This window comes from Sceloporus undulatus, chromosome 1 (assembly GCF_019175285.1).
Source record: "Sceloporus undulatus isolate JIND9_A2432 ecotype Alabama chromosome 1, SceUnd_v1.1, whole genome shotgun sequence".
In the NCBI taxonomy this organism is placed as follows: Eukaryota; Metazoa; Chordata; class Lepidosauria; order Squamata; family Phrynosomatidae; genus Sceloporus; species Sceloporus undulatus.
Window position 1 is genome coordinate 42,829,729 of NC_056522.1, and position 16,662 is coordinate 42,846,390.

Consider the following 16,662-nt stretch of genomic DNA (forward strand, 5'->3'; position numbering starts at 1 on the left):
ATCATCATCATCATCATCATCATCATCATCATCATCATCATCATCATCATCTTATTTATATCCCGTCTTCCTCCCAGTACAGGAACTCAAGGCAGTATATACTGGTAGTTCGTTCCCAACTTTGTTTTGACTGTGCTGTTGTGTGCCTTCAAGTCATTTCTGATTTATGATGACTCCGAGGCAACCCTATCATTGGATTTTCTTAGCAAGATTTGTTCAGAGGAAGGCTTGGCTTTGCCTTCCTTAGCTGATAGAGTGCGACTTGGCCAAGACCACCCAGTGGATTTCCATGACTGAGCAGGGAATCAAATGCTGGTCTCCCAACACTCAAACCACTCTCAAACACTCAAATCAGTATATCACATTAGCTCTCAGTCTTTCTGACACCATTTGGGGAAAAAAAGCCTCAAGATTTCATCTTGCCTCTAGGACAGGAATGGGGACTAGTGGTTGTCCATGCGACATTCAGCCAATTTCCACTAAACCCAGAAAGCATGGATAGTGGTGGGGTATGATATTAGCTGCAGTGCAAGGTTATTTGGAGGGCCACAGGTTTCTTGCCTCTGCTCTAGGGTAAAAACAAAAACAAAACAAAAGGCAGGACTGAACAAATGGAGAAGAGTTGAATGGGTTCTAGTCTTGTTCACTATTGAAAGAGGTGAAATCTCAGCTAAGTTTTGGGCCTACTGCAGAGATGGCTGTCAGTTCATCTCTTGTTTTCTCCATCAAACAGGAGAGGCTGGTAGAGCTGAATAAAATGGCTTCACTGTCATTGCCCAGTTCAAGAGGCCTAAAAATGGCACAAAATATTTTAATTGTATTTGGGAACTATTGTGTGTGTGTGTCATCCTTCAAGATGCTCGTTTGTTCATGGGTGACCTCATGGATTTTTCATAGGGTTTTCTTAGATGCTGAATACTTAGTTGGTTTTGCCAGTTCCTTCCTCTGAAATATAGCTTACTGAACCTGAAGGGGGAATAAAAACTCACCCACTCACTTGTGTTTTTCAGGCCACAGGCTGTCATTTCATTTTCCTATTATATCCCCCCACTATGCCGCCTTATGAAATAGTGCTCTGTGGCATTACTTGCAAATTAACATGGCAGCTGTCAAACAAAAGGATCACCTCCTTTTCATTTCAGAGCCAGTGAGCCATTCCTGAAAAATGAAAGGTACCTAGTGAAATTTCACCTTCTCCTTAGCAGTACTGTCAGCTCCAATAGACTGGAGGTGGGGTGGGTGAGAGAAATAAAGCATTATATTTTGGAATTTTGTTGCAGTGTGGACAAACCCTGGTCATTCCCCATGTGACTGTGAGGTGTGTTCTGTGCTGTTTCAGAGATTTCATTGTGGGTTTGTGCATGAAGCTTAGGGAAGTACAATTCTTAAAATTAATGCTAGTGCTCAGTACTATTGTCTGTTAGCCCCTTCTAGCTTTTTCTGGCTTTAGACCAAATTGTCTATTGTCATCACCCCAGTGGACATCATTTCAGCCCTACTGACAGCTTGTACACAAACAAATCTGTGTTTAGCTTGGATCCTAAGCTAACTTATTTATTCCTTAAGTTCACTTCAGGAAGATCAGAGAGGGAAAGTTTCCTGTGTCTTTCATCACCCTCAATGAATTGAAGCCACACAACAACAGTACATTAAAAGCATGAGATCTTGTCCGATACCAGAGGCAAAGCAGGATTGGATCTGAAAAACCAGGTCTTGTAAGCTATATTCCAAATCAGGCAGTGGCAAACCATCTCTGGATATATTTTGCCAAAGAAATCCTTTGATAGAATCATCTTAAGTCAAAGTCAGCTTGAAGGCACATAGCATCGCTAACAACAAAGTTCTTTCTCTGCAAATCTTATCCAGATTGCTTAGAGGCAAAGTTTTCTCACATGGCAGGATTGATCTTGCATATTCTGATTCAAGGGCACCCAAGTTGAAATGACTGGAAAACTGTAAATGCCCAAGGGCCATGGTGCTACCTTTTCATAGGCAAAGACCAGGGTGGGACAAGATCATAGACTTTGATGAAACAGAGTACCAGGAATAAGCTTGTAAAATAACCTTTCCTGTCTAATCCCACTGCGCCATATCTTGCATGCCAATTACTGCCAATTCCATCCCCTCTCTCCACCCTTACCCAGATTTTTTGTTCCCAGCTCCCCATCACTTTAATCCTTTTTGCTACATACCTCTGCTTGTTTCCCAAAATCCTCTTGCATACCATTAGTGTTGCAGTTCCTTACACTGCCTGCATTTCTGTATATCTCCTTTGCTGGCTGTGAGTACTCACCAGCAATTCCACACTTACCTGCAGTTGCAGGAAAATATTAGATTCTATACACTTTAAAATTTACCATTGCTGCTAGTTAAAATAAATGAGAGGTAAGAGGGTATTACGGAGACAGAATAGCATTCTTCAGACAATCAACAGAGATATCACTTTTTAACCCTGTGGTCCCCAACCTGTACCCTTTAAGAGATTTTGGACTTCAGCTCCCAGAAGCCTCAACCATGCTGGCCAACAGTCTGGGATTATGGGAGCTGAAGTCCAAAATCCATTAAAGAGCACAGTTAGGGGACCATGGATTTAACCCATTATGTCTTGCCCTAATCTCATTTCGGTAATTTGTATGAATTTTGGTTGAAGCACCGTGACCTGCCTTCAGAACCACAGAGGACTTGGTAAAGGCATTTGGAATGTCAATTCAATGGCTCTTGGTTAAATCTAATTTTAGATCGGATTTGGAAAGACCATCCATGAGCTGTAGATAGTCTTTGGTTGGCTGTTCGTCTGAAGTGCAGTGTATTACCACAGAGTGACAGTAAGCATCCAGACAGTGAGCATTCAGATGTAGTCCTGTGTGACACTGGAACACAGTGTATAAGTAAAGGAAGTTGTGCTGCCTCTCTAAACCAGATTTCTTTTTATTCAGTTGATCACATCAAATCTTCAAACTAGTATTGACAAAATTTGTACCTTTTGCATTTTTAGTATTTAATATTTCCTTTTCCTCTCCATTCTCCTTTTAGACACATTGCAGGCTGCCAGAAATTTGTAGCATGGCTACTAGCAATGGAAACAGTGACTTCGTAATGATGAACAATGGTGGCATTCCATCTAATTCAACAAATCTTGATCTCCATTCAACCAGTGATGGCACTGTTGCAGTCCAAAACCTCCCAGCTAAGGAAACCCCAAAAGGAAAAGTGAGTGCAAATGGGTGCCTTCAGCTTAATGGTATCCTAAAAACATCATTCCTGCCTGTAGATGACCAAAGAACTCCACAAGTGTTGTCACAATGCTGTCGCCCTTGTCCATATCATCATCCACTGAACCACCATTGTAATCAGCAAGAATGCCTTTCCCTGGCTGGCAATGCATCACCATCTCCATTGACTTCCTGTTGCCCAAATCCTCATACAGAATACTCAGCATCTGCTTGCCAAAAGCATGCACCCTTGTACCAGACTGCTTGCTGCCTTCAGTCTTCACCCTCATTCTGCCTACATCATCAGTGGCCTGAACATTTTCAGCACCAGCCTGTACAACAGCATATAACGAGTATACGGTAAGGAGTAAATATGGTTTCTGGACTCAGTAATAGTTACAGTCACTTTTACACTTCTCTTGATTTGCTATATAGATAGAGATTTTGTAGGAAGCCAGAATTCTTCTCAGTATGGTGCTTTGGATCAAAATGCTTCATGCAGAAGTCTTTTCAAATCTGAGCTCCAATAGACCATTCTGAAATAAGGATAGATGCCTCAATAGATTACAAAAATATTTAGACTCATGAATGATTGACAAGGAATTCAGAGGGTACAAGAAATCTTAAATTGTTCAGCTTGACCAGCCATGTTAGTTGGCTCTTAATATTTTATTATACCTCTAAACATGAAAGGGGCAGAAGGACAATAATTACTGTTTAAGGTACAGACAAGAAAATGGTACCTGTTGGTTGCAAAATAATCTATTGTAACTCTTTAACTCGACATACCACATCATTTGAGGAAGGTGATGTGCATATTCCTCAGATTGTTCCAGTAATCTGCTAACTGAAATCTATTTACAGTTGAAAATATGCAGATCATTTTGCAAAAAAATATATTGTCAGAATTTGATCTTTGTAGATGCCATATGACAGATGTAAGCAAAGATCATTCTGTTCTATCTGTCCCAATTTTTCTTGTAGTCCAATCCACCAACACACCTTATATCTTGACATCTTTCAGGCTCTGGTCTCACCTTTTTAAACCCTTTCTGGTAGTTGGACAATTTTCTCTATCTCTATTTTCAACCTATTCTCTTTCTCCCCTTCTTTTTAGATGCAGAGTACAAAAGCAAAACTTTGGATAAACTTTAAAGTCAAAACTGAAGCTTTGAAATACATATTAGATTTGTGTATTATTCTTGGCATTTCTTCCATTGCATTAAGATCTGTTTTTTTGTGTTAAGAAATTCCAAATGGAAGAAATCTCTTGTATGTGTGAGAAATCAGGCACAAAAATATGCTTCTTTTTGTGTGGATTATATGTACATACCTATTTTGTTGTGAGTGCAAAGGCTGGAAGCCAGTTCCAAAAAACTGTGTTTTTTATCATCTAGTGTTGCAGTGTGCATGTTCTGACAGTGTAATATTAAATGCAGGTGTCCTTCCATTTTTGTATGACACATTAATTAAATTTAGTGTATAATGAAACCACCTTTCATTACTGTATATGCCCACATTGTTAACTTTAATTGGGAATTGAAAGCTGGGGGAATGGTAGTATTACAGAGGAAGGAACTCTGTACAAATTTAACGAAAAATTGAGACTTGGCAAGTAACCAACTGAGCACAGCAGGTTAGAGCATGTTTTTCAAGCCTGTGGAGCTTAACATTTGTCAGTGACCTAACATTAAAAGAATGAAGTGCTGATTCTTGGTGTTATAAATCAGTTGCTAGAAAACAGAAGTAATATGTTTGCTCTGTTTTTCAGCTGAGTTGGATTCGGCATAAATTTTACTTTGAATGATAAAAAATGAAATGAATTTAAAATAACATGAAGGGGAAATAGTTTTCTCTAGCACATTTTTTTTTTGAAACAGCAGGTCTGAAAACCACAAAATACAAGAGAATCAGAGGGAAGGACAGAGGGTGGCTCTACTCTGAGAATTGGGAACATCTACCCAAGAATCAGAGTATGAGGCAGAATCCTCTCCCAGTCAGAGACAGCGTGGATGGAGCACAGGTTAGGCTGAAGCCTACCTAATGGAGTTTCTGTCTTCCCAGCATGGCTCCTTGGTTCTCCTCCCATGGAGTTCTTTTAAGGAAGCATCTAAACTTGGGCTCTGGGTGAGATCTAGAAAACCCAGCTTTGTAAGCTTCAGTCCTAGAAAGGCAGAAATGTCTTTTCCCAGCCTGATTGAGCCCCTCACACTTCTGCCTTGTTAGCAACTCTTACATGCCTGACTGAGCTATCTAAGTCTTTTTCTTTCTAGGCTATTTCGCTCCAGAGTGAGGTGATGGTGAGACGTAAACCTTGCCCATACTCTGACTTGGCATACTCCTTTGCTTTCTGCTTTATCTCTGAAGCCCATCTGGCCTGAAGCAGAGCATTATCCTCAACACAGTCTGTGCAACCAGCCAAAAGCTGATTGCTGCACAGCTGATAACCATTAGCTAATGAGCAAACCTAGTCACAGAGTAGCTTACAGTCTAGCACTTACCTTATTTTAGTAAATACAAGCCTCAGATCCCAAGCAGAGTTTAGTTATATCCAATTCGGATAAATGACATCCAGTGTCAACAAACACAGAGTTCAGGAACACAACAGAGAGCCAGGTCAGTCAGATAATCAACAACCCCTGGATGGCAGGGAATTTATAGATCATCAGCTCAATGCAGCTTCTATTTAATTAATTGCTGCTGCTTATACATTTTCTGAGACCTCGTGAAGCCCTCCCTTTGTTGTTTCCCTGAGTGAAGGTAGATAGGGGTAAGTGGTCTTCTGTATCTGAATGGGCAGCTCTGCCAGAGCTGGTATTGCACTCTGGTTTTTCTGTGAGACATGTGGTTCTGGAATCTCCTCCTGCTCTTGTTCAGTACCAGGTCCCAGCAGATCCACTGCTTCAGTCTCTGAGTCAGAGTCCATGTTCATGTTCTGGAAGCAGACATTTCCACTCTTTCCCTGCTGCTAGTTATGGTTTCAGTAGAAGACTGAGAAAGACTTTTAGTTTCACGTACCCCACGGTGATCTCTAGATCTCAGCAGGCCATGGAGGAGATAGTTAAGCCTCTTCATTCCTACGTGCTGAGGTATATGCCTACATACAGTACTTGAATATGTAGATGTTCTCCGTTTCTCAGTTTTGAGCCTTAATGGTGAAGTTTGTATTTTCAAAATGGTGAGTTCATGTTTATGGGCGTCTTTTTATTTTCCTGTTCCCAGCAACTCTAGAAGCCATTCAGTGTAAACAACAACAATTGTGAAAACAAACACTTGATGAGCTTAATGAGAGAGATTCTAAAGTCCCTGTTCACAATCACATGTTAATTCGATATTCAGGCAAAATGACTTGGATATCATCCATCCTTTTCCTGCCTTTTATAATACTTCTTTGACTCATGAAAGGACCTGGAGCTATCAAAACCTAGCACGCATTTTGGTGCCATTTTGTTTGGCTTATTCATAGTTATTTTGTAGTTAATCTGATCCAAGAAATTCATGTTTTCTATTGTCTGAGCAGAAGTTAGCCAGTGTTTTCCTGTTACCTGAAATAACTTCAGGGTGATACATTTTGTATTCCGCAAACATCTAATTTCTCTCAGCTTTGGTTATTTATTTTTAGGAAAAACAGGATGCCCCCTAACCAGAGCCTCAGGCAAGTAGTACACACATGGACTGAAACAAGGTTGGGCCCAGGAATTCATTTTGAGTACCAGAACTGAACGAAGCACACAGTCCTGACAGACAAAAACCCACTCCTGGTTATAGCCTCCAGCTCTCTCAGTTCAGCGGTATAACTGTGTGTGTTTGTGTGTAGGAGGGGGTCATTTTGTTTCCAGTGTTAAACTGTGGGGTGTCAGAAATACTTGCCTGTTTAAGAAAGCAAGTTTGATTATGTTGGACTTATATGCCTTGGGAGATCCAAGTCTGAGCCATAAAACTGACTTGGTGACCTGGGTCCAGTTGTTCTTTTTCAGCGAGACTTACTTCATAGGGTTGTTGTGAAGAAAGTACATGGGAAGAAAGGTAGGTTTTAAATTAAATTAATGTTAATAAAATTGAAATGTGTGTATTGTGTTCTATACAAATTTGATTCCAGATTTAGTTAAATTAGTTAAATTAAACTAAATTTAATTTAAATTAAAATCTCAAATTAGTTATATTTATTACTTGTCACAGATGGATCTATTTCAGATCACCCAGAGAGCTGTCAACAGATCCCAGTCTTTTGCCCACTACTGCTCTTGAGTAATCTGTCCATCACCTCTGCTTTTGAGACATTAAATTGTTTCCTTTCCTCAAATAAATTAGTCACAGTGAGCATTAATTTAGAAAGTTTGTCCTGGCTTTATTAATGTCTTGTCACAGATCCCATTTTGACTGTTACTGTGCATACAAAAACAGTGCGCTCTGGTTTTACTAAATATTTGCCTTATTGTCTTTGGCTCTATGCTAATATTCCAGACTACACTGAAAACCATTTCAAATTTATTGTGCAACAAAAAAATATTGCATTACAGGCTAAATTTGCTTGGTTTAATAAGATAGGACATCAAATAATCAACTCCAGGCCTTGTAATCATTGTAATTAATGATTTCACTGTCTTTTAAACTAGATTTTCTTTGCAGTTGCATAAAAAGCTCTGGCTTTGGCCTCTGCTTTGCAGGCCTGGAATATTGACGTCTTTTGACCTTTAGAATCTGGCGTTTGCAAATGGTAAAGTGTCTGCAAACCCATTTCCCATGCCCCACATCCCTCACCTTTCAAGAAAGAGCAGAATAGCTAGTACTTAACCTAGTGATCTGTTAGTCCTTTGAACTGCAGTGTCCAAATGAGTTAATTTGTATTATGAGAATACTGTCCTCCAAAAAGTCACTCCTGTTTATTCAAAATAATTGGTGCTGTGTCCTACTTTTAATTAAGTATGAGAATTCCTGTTTCAGACAATTTTAAAGCTTTAAAGTTTGTAGCAACGTACACGCAAACTATATTAACAGTGCTGACACATAATCCTATATGAGCTGTGAGAATGATAATTTAAGGATGAAAAAAGAGAGGGGGGTGGGAGAGAGTCTGAGTTTTTGGTTAGATAGGTGAATAACTTCCTTTCTCCAGACACTTAAAGAACAAGTCTCTAATTCTATAGAAGATACTAGACAATCTGAAAAAAGACAAGACTCAACAAGGGGACCTTTTGCTTTTCAGCATTCTTGAATGTGTGTACAAGTGCTAGGGTTCTCCACCCCCTAATTTATTTATGGAAGATGGACTTCAAATATTTGTATACTTTCAAAAGAATAGTGAGAAAGCTTTCTCCTGACTTTGTGGCATTTTCACTAGACCTGATAAAAGGATTACTATACTGTAGACTTTGGATCCCATCTATCCACCCATAGCTCTAGCATTTTTGCAAGAACTGTAGCTGCCTTCTTCTTTTTAAAGGCTCTCACTATGACAACAAGTAATTGTAGAATTTCTTTATTCATTTTTCAGCTAAAGACAGTTGTTCATAGCACTGAATTAAAGCATGCAAAAATATCTGGGAACACATTTTTCTTCTTGAATAACTTGCATTTTACTAAATAAGCCTCCAGCACAGTAGCAGTATAAAATTAACTTTTGAGTGTTTCGAATAATAATAAATCATGATCATGTATTAGTGTCACATGAAGGAACATAGCCACTGGTGCCCTGCTTGTACTCATTAAAGATATATGAGTCTGGATGGTGGTGGTGGTGGTAACATGATTTAATGTGCAATAGAGGAGTTGGGGGAAACAAACTGAGCACTTCCTCCACACAAACTTCTCCTCGACTAGAGACCTTTCTTCTGAGCTCCTTTATTGCCTCTGAGGCTCCAGTAAGAAATCGCTCCAACCAGGAGGAAAATGGCAGAGGAAAAGTGATGGGGGGGGGACAGATAAGTGTGGGGAATGCTACACTTTATGGAGAGATCCAGTGCAGTGTCTTGATTTGGGTGCTGGACTAGGACTTTTGTTTCATAGCACACAATTAGAGTAATTTGAGGGTACTTTGAATGCCGGGATTCCATCCTATGGATCCTGGGATTTATATTTTTATTTAGAATTCTCTGCCAGACAGATCTAGTGTCTCACCAAAGTACAAATTTCAGGATTCCACAGAGTGCAGCCATGATAGCTAAAGTAGGATCAAAGTGCTAGAGCTGTGGAATGTGAAAGCAACCTTAAACAGTATTACCTCCATTTTATGGTACATAGAAATCTAGCGTACCAGGGAATAAGCTACTCTTACATCATTCTCCCTGACGTCTGCATACAAGAACTGTTTGTATGGAGGAACATTCACTTACATTATCCACAGTGTGTAGCCTGAAGTGGATCAGTTGAGCAACTCCTCTTCAAAGTCTTAAGCTTCAACAGAAAAGATGTATGGTGGAACAGTCTTCGTATCATACTTTTTTTTGTTAGAATGTTTTTGTATTACCTTTTTGCAACAAAGATTCCTGAAGGCAATTTACAAGATAATATTTTTAAAATAATAGTATAATATAGTATGATAACTAAAACAGCAGCACAAAAGTATAACAGTGGAGTGGCTAACTATTTGTTTAAAGGCAGACCAAGTTTTTAAAGCCCACTTAAACAGGGAGAGAACCATACACAGATCATTCCACAAAGGTGGGACCAACACAGGACAGGCCTTGTCTCTTTTGTTCCCCAAACTCACTAATCATTAAATTCATTACTTTTCTTTCCTGCCTTAGAGGTAAAAATAAAATCTTTCTGTAAATGCCCAGACTGTAACATTTTAATATTAAATAAGGACTTCCATTTTTTTAAAAAAAAAAATTACATTAAATGTGCCATTTCTGATTTTTACTTTAGTCCATTTCTACAATAAAGTGAAATATTGAATAGCTGGCTTTAAAAAAACAACAACATCAAATCTTCCTTAAAGTTCCTTCTTAATGAAGATGCCAGATTGAAGTAAAGAGGAAACTTTTCCTCTGGAAAACAAGTAGGTGTCTAATAAAGACATTTTAATAACTGGGCATGTCAGAAATGAGTCAAATCTATTTAATTTAAAACGAATAAACATTTTTGTTGGCACTTCCTTGAAGCTTTGGCACTGCCTTGTTGTTTTTTAAAATCAGTAATGAAATACCAGATCTCTTTTTTTTCCCTTGGTGCTAAGTTCCTATTTCTGTGAGAGAGCTGCTATGAAGCCTGTCCCAAGACTTTTTGATGCCTGAAGCAGAATAGTAAACAATGTTCCTCCATCACTCAAGTCAAGGTAGATAGTACCAAACACTAGCCAATTTATGTTGGGGCATGAGGCAGGGAAATCCACAAGCATGCAACAATCTGCTGCCCCTTCATAACAGAAGGAATTTACTTCTTGAAGCAGCTGCCTCACTCTGGCTATTGGTAGAGGCAGCCTGTCAGCAATGAAAGCAGAAGGGGGAGAAATATATAACTTTGCGAGCAAATACAGTACAATGCAAGTTTTCAAATGGGTAGGTGTCATCTAAGTTACTCAAGACTTATATGCCATCCAGACTATTTTTAAAATAATGTACAGCGCGCCCGCACCATATGCGGGTGGGCCATACGCGGCCTTGAGCATACGCGCTCAAGCCACGGGGCGCGCACAGGGCGGAAGGGGCAGCGCGTCCCATTCAATTGAATGGGCGCGTGCGCCTGTTGCGCCCCGCGTGCGCCTGCGCCTCCGCGCACAAGCCCCATTGTTTCCAGTGGGGCTCGAGCATAAGCGGAATTTGCCTTATACGGAGGGTTCCGGAACGGATCCCCTGCGTAAGGCGAGGACGGACTGTATAGTATATAGAGTGACTAATTGACTTACCTCCAAAGAATAATACATTCAGGTTTGTGACTGCAAATTGTTCTGTATAAGAGATTCTATTGGACACCTGATGTTAGTTAAAGTTGTGCATACTTACCATATATGCCACAAAAAGAGAGTCACAAAAGACTGCAGCAATTACAGGTCCATAGCACTAACCTGACAAACAAACAAAAGTATGTGCAAAATTCTGCAGCAGAGACTCCAACCATACATGGAGAAAGAAATGCCAAAAGTCCAAGTGAAGTTCAAAAAAGGAAGAGGCACTGGGGAACAACGCAAACATATGATAGTTAATGGACTGGACCAAGTAATTCCAAAAGAAAGTCAGCATGTGTTTTATAGGCTATAGCAAAGCCTTTGACTGTGTAGATCATGAAAACTATAGATGGCTCTGAAAGGCATGGAAGTGCCAACACATCTGATAGTCCTGATGAGAAATTTGTACTCAGGACAAGAAGCTACTGTTAGAATAGAATTTGGCAAACAGTTTGGTTCCCAATTGGCAAAGGAATCAGGCAACACTTCATTCTGTCCCTTTATTTGTCCAACTTGTATGCTGAAACATCATAAGAATAGCAGATTTAGACTCAGAAGGAGGACGGAATGTCAGCAGTCTTGGATATGCTGATGACAAATATCACAGACTTGGAACAATTAGTAAAGAAGGTTGATGATGAATATACAAAGATAGACTTAATGCTGAACATAAAGAAAACAAAAATAATGACCATGGAAGAAATATAGCAATAGCAAGTACATTTCTATGCCACTTATCAGTGAACTAACACTTCCTGAGCCTACCTAGACAATGAAGATCTAGACAATGCATGCAACCTAGACAATGAAGACATTGAAATAGTTAAAGTGTTCTTGTAGCTAGAATTGGGGGGCGTGCATCATCTAAGTGCCATGCCCTCAAAGTACCTGGAAGGCATGCAGGGGACTGTTTCATCTGAAAACAGGTCCAGCAAAAGTCATGTAAATCACAACTGCCACTTCAGTTAGAACAAAGCATCTTTAGAGTAGAAGCCACTCAAGAGAAAAGAATCAAGAAACTGTTTTTTTCCTGTTGCTGCTCCCCTACCCAGTTCCTCCCTCTCTTGGCAAAAAGCACACCTACAGCTAGTAGAATCTGGTGCTATCTGGATGTATTGGGATACACATCTATAATAGCTATTCTGACATGGCTTGTTAGGTATGCAATGCATCTGAAGGGGAACAGGCTAGAGAAGGCTTCAATATAGGGAAGAGCAGCTGGGGGAACAGTGGCCGGAAAACAAGTGGTGAGATGTTCTGAGCAATTATCTGTTCTCCTTCTCCCTCCTTTGGTTTGGCCTAATATCATCACATATAACTGAGAAGAAGACATATAACCAAGAAGAATAAAGTTCACTGTTTTCAAACATAGATTGAGGAATCTTGGTGGCACGGTTGTTAAATGCCTGTACTGCAGCCACTCGCACAAACCATAAGGTTGCGAATTCAATACTAGCAAAGGGCTCAAGCTCGACTCAGGCTTGCATCCTTCTGAGGTCACCAGAATGAGTACCCAGATAGTTGGGGGTAATTAGCTTACACTTTGTAAACTGCTTAGGGTGTGCTTAAGTGCACTGATAAACAGTATAGAAATGTACTTGCTTGCTCTTGCTAATCTATTTAGATTAGAAGGCTGCTATCTTTTACATCTGTATATAGAAGTGGTTCGCAACCTTTTTTACTCCAGATATTTTGGATGTCAGTTCCCAGATGTCCTGGCTAATATGGCCAGTGGTCAGGAACTCTGGGAGCTGAAGTCCCAAACATGGAAGACCAAAGCTTGAGAAGCACTTCTCTATAATTATTGAAGGTAAAAAGGCACTCCACTATCGAAGCTAAATAGCAATTTGCCTTGTTGGCAGAGAGTGCTGCCAAGAGAAAAAGTATTCCGAGCAATTACCTCATGCAAATGGTTCTATTCCATGCTTATGGAGCCCTGGTGGCGCAGTGGTTAAATGCCTGTACTGCAGCCATTCACTCAAAACCACAAGGTTGCGAGTTCAAGACCAGCAAAAGGGCCCAAGCTCGACTCAGGCTTGCATCCTTCCGAGGTCGCTAAAATGAGTACCCAGACTGTTGGGGGCAAATTAGCTTACTTGCTAATTAGCTTATTTGCTGTCCACCGCTATGATCTTTGGAATAGCGGTATATAAATAAAACAAATTATTATTATTATTATTATTATTATTATTAACTTACAATTTTGGACCCATGGCCCTAATCTGACTCATGGAGGCCCCAGGTCCTGCTTTAAGAATGTGGGATTGGGTAGCAGGGAGGAATTACTGCTGTTATCTGATCAGTGACTGGAGATAAGAACAGGATTCCTCACACCTTGTGTTACACTGCAGGATATATAGGAAGAGCATTTTGTGGTGTCAAACAGATGCAGGTCACAGCTGGGCCCTCACTTTGCCCCACTTAAGAAGCCTTGCTGAGACAGGCAGAGAGGCCACTGCTATTCAAAGTGATGCCACAGATACATTCATAGCATTTTGGACTGAAATCATAATCACACCCATTGTAACTGTATTTATCTTTGTTTAAGAAAATAATTTTGAGAACTCTAAAGCTGGAGACACTTTTCGCACATATTTTCAGAAAGATTAATTGTAGTACATGGCTTGAGAAAGTGAAATATTATCCAGCTATTTGCAGTATCCAATTTCACCTATGCAATTTATAGAGAGAGGGATGGGACAGTGGACTACTTGAAAAGTAGGAGCACATTATGTTTCTACAGACAATAAAAACCAATTATGCAAACAAACAAGCTTTAAGGAATATTTTGGACTCCAGTTGGACTTACAGTTCTTAATATGCTTACTTTAGTTCGAATATGCTCTAATTTGTTGTAATATGTCTTTAGTTCTAATATGTCAGATTTTAATAGATCTTATTGCTCTGAGATTGTCAGGACTTTATACCAATGTGCTTGGATATTATAGATGGGTTTAGAAATAGCATCTCAAATATTCCATGTACAGAGGCAGATTAAAATAGAACCAGTTTAAACCTCAGTCTTGAAGTACCTGAGCATGAATTGTGACTGATTTAGCAAAACAAGATGTGGAGAATGAAGAGACTAATAAAAACCCACAGATAGGGTGTCATAGGAGAGATTATACTTTTGCTGCTTCTTAATGCATAATTATGCCCAATTTGTAATTCATTCCATTGCTCTTTACAGTGTTTAAAAAATAACCTGTTTCCTTTATTCATTATAAGTTAACATTTTTGTTTTTAGTGTTTTTGGTTTAATCACTGTTAAACCAAAAAACTAAAAACAAAAAATGTTAACTTGTTATAGTGTTTCTTGCATAGTTCCATGCTTTTCCATTGCTTTCTGTTACTTTTTTGAGGGAGCGAGCCATAGGATTGATAAGAGAACTAAATCTGTTTATCATTGTTCCAATACATTAACTTTGTTCTTGTTTCCATTGTTTTTAAAAGGTGATATTGTCACACATTTGTTATCCCAAATGATCACAGATAATAACATTAGTTTCAAAAGCTGTTTGGGGCATAGAATATTTGAAGGAAATTGATGAAAATATAGAAAATGTTAATGGGTTCATGGAAACATTTGGCATACCCAAAGTGGTTCTTGGAATTACAACCCATGTCTGCCTCTTCCCTTCTGCCTCAATGTGTTTAAGTGTACAGTATTCTGTTCTGTGTGAAACGATGATGAAGTCCTTCAAGTCTGAAATGTTAAAGGTCACACCTGCTATCAAACTGTTTTGTTTCTAAAAGTATGCATTAAAAATACTGTGCACCAAAATGAATCCCTGTAACCAATATGCTGCAGCTGTTTGTGACAACTTTATTACATTGCTTGGTTTTTTAAAAATCCCCCTTAGACTTCCGCACACATACAAAATGTTAGTTATGCTCTAAAATAATGATATGCATAGCTAAGTGGAACATTTGTGTGCACTTAATGGGTGGTGGTGATGTACAGTGTTAAAAGTTTTGAAGTTTTATTTGTTCACCAAGAAATCACAGAGCTGGAAGAGATTTCAAGGACTATCTAGTCCAAACCCTTGCCTTGCCGGAATATACAAATAAAGTACACCAGAAAGATGGGCATCCAACCTCTACAAAGAAGGAGAATCACTCTCCAAGGCACTCTATTTGTCTGTTGCACAACTCTTGCCTTCAGGAAGTTCTTCCTAATGTTCAGGTGGAATCTCTCTTGGTGCAATTTGAACCTATTATTTTATGTCCCAGTGTCTGGAGCATCAGAAAAAGAAGTTTTCTCCATCCTCTACATGACAACTCTTCAAATGTTTAAAGATAGTCATCATAACAACTCTCATTCTTCTCTTCTCAAGGCTAAACATAGCAAGCTAAGCTATTTCTCAAAGGGCTTGGTTTTCAGATCTTTTGCCATCTTTTGCCCAAAGTCTAGAGACTCCAGTGTAGACGGCAGTGGGAAACCAAGCATTCTTAGTTTGGAAACAGTAGCCTTTTTAAACTTCAGCAAGCCAAAATGCTCTACATCAGTGACTTCCAAACTTTGGTCCTGCAGGTGTTTTGGACTTCAACTCCCAGAAACTCCAGGCAGCTTGGCCAACAGTTAAGAATTCTGGAACCTGAGGTTCAAATCATCTGGAGGATCAAAGTTTCGGAACCACTGCTCTACCTTAACTACACAGACAGGAAAATGGAATCTTTCCACTCACTTAATGGATATGAAGGTAAATAATGTTAAAAGGTTTAGAGATTCATTTAGTTCACCAAGGAGTCATAGAATTGTAAGGGACCTCTGCAGCCACTGAGTACAATCTCTTCCACACATTATCCTAAAGTGTAGCCCAGATAAAACATAAAACGAAGTCCATGAAATGCCTAATTGAAACAATGGTGAGCCTCTAGTCCTGTGTATATTGTGGGTTTGATATGCTGCCGATTGCAAAAATGTGTACATTAAGGGATGGGGTAAATACCTATGTTGCAGAAAATGATCCTTGAAAGAATTGCAACTTTGAATTTAAGTGCTGTGATTCATCATTGAAAAACACTGGCCTCATTTGGACATTGAGCCATACTTTATTACTACAGTCAACCCTCCATATCTATGGATTCAACCATCCACGACTTGAAAATATTTTTAAAACAGACAAATTTCAAAAAGCAAACCTTTGTGGTTCTGGGCACCACAATTGTGGTTCTGTGCACCACAATTTAAAAAGGACATTGAGAAACTGGAGCGTGTCCAAAGGAGGACGACTAAAATGGTGAATGGTCTGGAAACCATGCCCTATGAGGAACGACTTAGCGAGCTGGGGATGTTTAGCCTGGAGAAAAGAAGATTAAGAGGTGATATGATAACCCTGTTTAAATATTTGAAGGGATGTCATACTGAGGAGGGAGCAAGCTTGTTTTCTGCTGCTCCAGAGAACAGGACCCAGAACAGTGGATGCAAGCTACAGGAAAAGAGATTCCACCTGAACATTAGGAGGAACTTCCTGACTGTAAGGGCTGTTTGACAATGGAACACACTCCCTTGGAGTGTAGTGGAGTCTCCTTCCTTGGAGGTCTTTAAGCAGAGGCTGGAAG

The 16,662-nt window shown here is 39.5% G+C and overlaps 1 protein-coding gene and 1 long non-coding RNA gene across 5 annotated transcripts in view; one reads left to right on the plus strand and one right to left on the minus strand.

Annotated features, from left to right (window-relative positions):
- Positions 1-6,182, minus strand: part of LOC121929673 — a 7,644-nt gene extending 1,462 nt beyond the window's left edge. The window contains exons 1-2 of one of the 3 annotated variants that reach the window (XR_006103717.1): positions 5,714-6,182; positions 3,619-3,748 (exon numbers count right to left, since the gene is read on the minus strand). This is a non-coding gene — a long non-coding RNA (uncharacterized LOC121929673). Of the gene's footprint in view, positions 1-2,980; positions 3,749-5,252; positions 5,484-5,713 lie in introns of those variants that run through there. The other 2 variants (XR_006103722.1, XR_006103721.1) reach the window with 2 other exon arrangements.
- DISP1 (dispatched RND transporter family member 1) overlaps positions 3,064-16,662 on the plus strand; it is a 42,268-nt gene continuing 28,669 nt past the window's right edge. Inside the window, exon 1 of one of the 2 annotated variants that reach the window (XM_042465464.1) lies at positions 3,064-3,572. In XM_042465464.1, coding sequence (XP_042321398.1) covers positions 3,064-3,572 — 509 coding nt within the window. Of the gene's footprint in view, positions 3,573-13,339; positions 15,801-16,662 lie in introns of those variants that run through there. The other variant, XM_042465473.1, reaches the window with a different exon arrangement.